The sequence below is a fragment of the Amphiura filiformis genome, chromosome 16 (assembly GCF_039555335.1).
Source record: "Amphiura filiformis chromosome 16, Afil_fr2py, whole genome shotgun sequence".
NCBI lineage: Eukaryota > Metazoa > Echinodermata > Ophiuroidea > Amphilepidida > Amphiuridae > Amphiura > Amphiura filiformis.
The window spans coordinates 33,799,890-33,805,782 of NC_092643.1; the positions used below are offsets into that span (position 1 = coordinate 33,799,890).

At 38.5% G+C, this 5,893-nt stretch overlaps 1 protein-coding gene across 1 annotated transcript in view; it reads left to right on the forward strand.

Moving 5' to 3' along the window:
* Positions 1-1,590: 1,590 nt before the first annotated feature.
* Positions 1,591-5,893, forward strand: part of LOC140136572 (acyl-coenzyme A thioesterase THEM4-like) — a 31,481-nt gene continuing 27,178 nt past the window's right edge. The window contains exon 1 of the mRNA XM_072158267.1: positions 1,591-1,720. Within this exon, the coding sequence (XP_072014368.1) occupies positions 1,688-1,720 (33 nt within the window). The 5' untranslated portion in view covers positions 1,591-1,687. The remainder of the gene's footprint in view (positions 1,721-5,893) is intronic.

Sequence of the window (5,893 nt, forward strand, 5' to 3'; positions counted from 1 at the left end):
CAGGAAAGTCTACATTACCCTGATAATTGCGTACGCACCATAAGCAGGAAAGTCTACATTACCCTGATAATTGCGCGGAGCACCATAAGCAGGAAAGTCTACATTACCCTGATAATTGCGTGGCGCACCATAAGCAGGAAAGTCTACATTACCCTAATAATTGCGTACGCACCATAAGCAGGAAAGTCTACATTACCCTGATAATTGCATGGAGCACCATAAGCAGGAAAGTCTACATTACCCTGATAATTGCGTACGCACCATAAGCAGGAAAGTCTACATTACCCTGATAATTGCGCGGAGCACCATAAGCAGGAAAGTCTACATTACCCTGATAATTGCGTACGCACCATAAGCAGGAAAGTCTACATTACCCTGATAATTGCGTGGAGCACCATAAGCAGGAAAGTCTACATTACCCTGATAATTGCGTGGAGCACCATAAGCAGGAAAGTCTACATTACCCTGATAATTGCGTGGCGCACCATAAGCAGGAAAGTCTACATTACCCTAATAATTGCGTGAAGCACCATAAGCAGGAAAGTCTACATTACCCTGATAATTGCGTACGCACCATAAGCAGGAAAGTCTACATTACCCTAATAATTGCGTGGAGCACCATAAGCAGGAAAGTCTACATTACCCTGATAATTGCGTGGAGCACCATAAGCAGGAAAGTCTACATTGCCTTGATAACATCATTGCGTGTGCACCATAAGCAGGAAAGAATTACTCTGGTTTGTAAAGGTGGTATGAGTAAAATAAAGTGTCTTTTGTTATAAGATACATTATATATGAATTTACTATAATTCCTTAGTAAAAATATATATAGGGCAAAATGATATAGGCCTACTAAAATGGTTTAAAAAGCACATTGTATATTTTATAATGTGAGTCCATAAGATGGTGAAATTATTTATGTACTTTATAAACATTTGCAAGAAAAGAAGAAGAATAGAGGAATTGAGGAAAGGCATTTATTACGTAACCTTATAGGGTACTACACCCTGTCCAATTCTGTGCTTATTTTTGCATTTTCTCAAAAATTATAGCGCATTGGTGACAAGTAAGATATGTATATTATAGGGGCAAGGACTACAACTACTGCACTGGAAATTTTATTTCGGCACAGACAGCAGTTGTTATAAATAAATAATTGAATAAATCAATAACTACTTGCCTTGAGTTGCTGAATTTTCAGAGCAATAGTTGTAGTCCTTGCCCCTACAACATCTTAATTGTCACCAATGCGCTATAATGTTTGAGAAAAATGCAAAAATAGGCACAAAATTGGCCAGGGGTGTAGAAATTAAAAATCAGTTATTTTATAATCAATTAATCTATAAATAGATAAATAATTTAATTAATTAATTGATCAATTAATTATTTTAATTATTAATGAATATTGATTGATTGACCATATTATTATTTTACTCGGCTAAACATCATGATTCGTTCGTACGTATAGGAGCAATGACACAGTGATACGCTTCATTTAGGAACGAAGTGACCCAGAAACCGTCGAGGCACTGATTAATACAAAGGTATTGTACAAAGGTCGGCAGGGCATTCAAAAGTTCCGACCTTCGATATTCCTTATGATTCACATGACTGGCATTATATTGGTATAGGCCTACCAGGTACAGTCGAATTCTGCTGCTAGCAATCGTGAAACTACTCTAATAGAATGCGGAAAATCACAGACGAAAGAGACTCGGAGGTAAATAAACAAAACACATTATAAAATAATAAATAAATCCTACGTCTGTAATTTGAACGTTTCCATTGTCATGGTTATTGAAGATGGAAATGAGAACCCTGGGTTCAGTCTGAGAACCACGCAAACTGAGCCTATCCACAACATACACTACGGTAAATAAAATCTACCAAAAAAAACGTTGACAACGTAAAGAAATCAGCAAGTTTTTAAAAACCCACCTCGGCTCACTTTTTGAAACTTGGTCCCATTTGTAAAAGGTACTGATTTAAACTTTATCATATTTACATCAATTTAAAACATTTCCAGAAGTGTTATGTATCTTTAATGTGCAGATGCGATATTAATTTGTAAGCTTTCTGGAACGACCTGAACGGTTATTATCTTGTTGCATGATAAGCCAATATCTTTTTGTGTTTTGTTTTATAATATCATGATTAATGATTGAATTAAACGAATAACAAGTAGGCTTGTATGTAATCTTGTTGGAAACGCTGTATTCTGTTGAAATAAAATAAAAACACTGATTTGCTGTTGGTGTTCAAATGGGACCAAGTTTCAAAAAGTGAGCCGAGGTGGGTTTTTTTTTTTTTTTTGATTTCTTTACGTTGTCAACGTTTTTTTGGTAGATTTCTTTTCTTTTTATGAATGTAGCCAATCAGCTCCAAGCTTGGAAAGTCAGGTTATGAAGTGCACCATAAAACGAATAAAACGAAAAATGGATGTTTGAAGTTGCCATTCTTGATTCATGACAATAAATAATTAAACAAAACTTTATCAGTCGTTTATTTTTAAAACTTGCTCGTCACGCGTGACTGTAATGTTCAGAGGCGTACACAATGATCAATAAACATTTTAATATACTTTAATTATTCAAGGCTACGTAAATATGTAAATAAAATGTAAATATGAACAACACACACCCAATGTTGACAATGCCAGAGAGACACACATAGAGTAAATCCGATTAAAAAAAAAAAAAAAAAAAAAAAAAAGCGCAGTGATTTATAGTGCGCTACGCACAGGCACAACGCCTAGACGTTGATCCACAAGCCTCAGCACACTTTACAGGTTGTCGCTGACCACTACGGCCCCACATCATTCCACAAACCATTAAACAACAAATCAGGGACTTTGCTGCTTCAAGAGCGCACACCCTAGACATTCCACAAATAACCATCGCAACCAGGATCAGCTCCCCGAGTTTCGTACGGGTTACAACGAGACAAATTAGCAGTGAGTTCCTTGTCCAGGGAATTTCAAGCTAACTCAATTTTTCCACGTGAGCGTATAGGCACTGCCAGGGTTCGAACCCGCAACCTCTCGTACCACAGTCGAACGCCTTATCGATTGAGCTAACTTGACTGCTCATTTAGGCCTACTTCATGTCGGAACTGGTAAATGCGCATATATTTAAGCCTATACTACGGAAGCGTCTAAATGCCCCAGATAATCGTGTTTTAATGTTGGTGGTTCTTTGTAGACCCTGCGGGGCAATCTACTTGGCTATCCGAATTTCGCGGTTTGTGGTTCTTTGTAGCCCTTCGGGGCAACCTAGTTGAATATTCCTATTAAGCGGCGGTTGTCGGCGATCTTCGTGGTTTGTGGTTTTCATCAAGCCCTGCACTCTATCGGGAGCTAATTTATAATTTAAGCTTGTTGAATATCCATATTTCGTGGTTTGTGGATCTTTGTAGCCCTGTGGGGCAATCTAGTTGCATATCCATATTTCGCGGTGTGGGGTTCTTTATAGCCCTGCGGGCAATCTAGTTGGTATCAATATTAAGCGGCAGTTGTTGTTGTTGATCTTTCGCGGTTTGTGGTTCTTTATAATCGAATAATCGATAGGCCTGCGGGCAATCTAATTGGATATCCCAATTTCGGCTCTTTGTAGCCCAGCGGGGCAATATAGTTGAATATCGTGGTTTGTGGTTTTAATTTCCCTCATCAAGCCCTGCCCTCTATCGGGAGCTAATTTATAGTCTAAGCTTGTTGGATATCCATATTTCGTGGTTGGTGATTCTTTATAATCGATAGGTCTGCGGGCAATCTAGTCTTTCGCGGTTTGTGGTTCTTTGTAATCTTTCGTGTTTTGTGGTTTTAATTTCCCTCATCAAGTCCTGCTCTCTATCGGGAACTAATTTGTAGTTTAAGCTTGTTGGATATACATATTTCGTGGTTTGTGGTTCTTTGAAGCCCTGTGGGGCAATAGTTCCATATCCAAATTTCGCGGTTTGTGGTTCTTTATAGCCCTGCGGGGCAATCTACTTGGATATCAATATTGAGCGGCAGTTGTTGGCGATCTTTCGCGGTTTGTGGTCTTAATTTGTTGGATATCCATATAATCGATATGCCTGCGGGCAATCTGGTTGGATATCCAAATTACATTTCGCGGTTTGTAGTTCTTTGTAGCCCGCATGCGGGGCAATCTAGTTGGATACCCCTATTAAGCGGCGGTTGTCGGCGATCTTTCGCGGTTTGTGATTTTAATTCCCCTAATTAAGTCCTGCCCTTTAGCCCTGTGGGGAAATCTAGTTGGATATCAATATTCAGCGGCAGTTGTTGGCGATCTTTCGCGGTTTGTGATTTTCATTTATAATATTTATATCAAATATAATATCAGTCTGAGCTGTGAACAGAGCCACTGATAAATAAATAATAAATAATAAATAAATTTCGGTGTTTTAAATGACGAAGATGCCATGATAGTCAGGCATGGTGATAGCATCTGGATGGTGAAAGTAGGCCCAAGGCCTAGGCCTAAATGTGAATTAAAAATCAAACATGTTTGTTTGATGAAAAAAATAATAATATCACAATAGCAATGGATGTTCGAAATGGTGTTATTCTTGATTTACGACAATAAATTGATTAATAAAACATATAAAAAAAGTGGTGGGAAGTTTCGAACTTGAGCAAAAATTCACAAATGGATTAGAAGTCCATGGCCTTAACCACTTCGCCACGGGGACGTCCCGTTATTACGATGTGTGAAAGTGGAGTATTTATTAATATGAATATATGCTGTGGTCCGGAAAGAATAAAAGAATTGTGAAAAACTTGATTTTTGGCGAATGGGGTCCAGAATTTGTATGTAGGGTATCCAGGAAAATGCCTGGGTATATTTGAAAGTGAATCTGAAAAATTAGTGCGACAGTGACAGCCATGTATGGCTGTAGCAGTGTCGAAAGATTGTGGATATCAGTATGATTAGCTATGATTTGCCACTAATTTTGGCTATGAAATACCGCGTGAAATAAAGCAAGAATGTTTGTTTATTATCAAACAATCGGATTGACTGTAAGATTCGTGTAACTTTTTGAAATAAAGAGTTATTAAAATGTGACACTTTAGACAGTAAATACGATTTAGCATGGTTTTAGATATATTTTGTACCCAGCGAAAAACATCATAGAACAATAGCGTTTTGTTCCGTGTAAATATAGTCTCGCGGTGCATCTGTTTATTCTTCTTTATCAGTCGTTTTTTTTTAAAAACTTGCTGGTCAAGCTACCGCGTGACTCTAATACGGTATAATTAGGCCTACCGTTGCCGTATATACATCAACACTAGGCCTACACTGCAGACTGGAGACGTGTCTTTAGTAGACGTGTCTTATTTATAATTTAGCATCTTGGCGCAAATCACGTGATATTACTACATTAACATGTCTTGTGTCAGACTTTATGTATAGGCCTACGAGCCATATCCTTTTTTGAGATTTCGCTAGGACATGTCTGATGTATAGGCAAAATCAATACATTGTGTCCAGGCCCGTAGCTAGGGGGGGGATTGCGGAGGGTGTCTTGTGACTTTTTGTCATAAAGTGGGCCAATAATGAAGTTTTTGTAGGAGGGTTAGGGGGGTTAGGTCCAAAAAAGGTCCACGTTTGAGGTCCCGCACCCCCCCCCCCTCAAATTAATCCTGGCTACGGGCCTGATTGTACGTGTCTTTAATGAAGACATGGAGTAAATGAAGTAAGACATGACCCATTTTGCACCTCTAATTGAGACACATGGCTGAAAGCTATATACATTTTTGATGTCATCCACGTTTTTAATCACGGGAATTGTATCTGGTCTGGAGAAGCTTTTATGTCCCGTTGAAAGACGTGACTCGCATATAGACATGGCTCAAACGGTCGCTCCGTGCGATATTTTGTATCTTATATTGAGG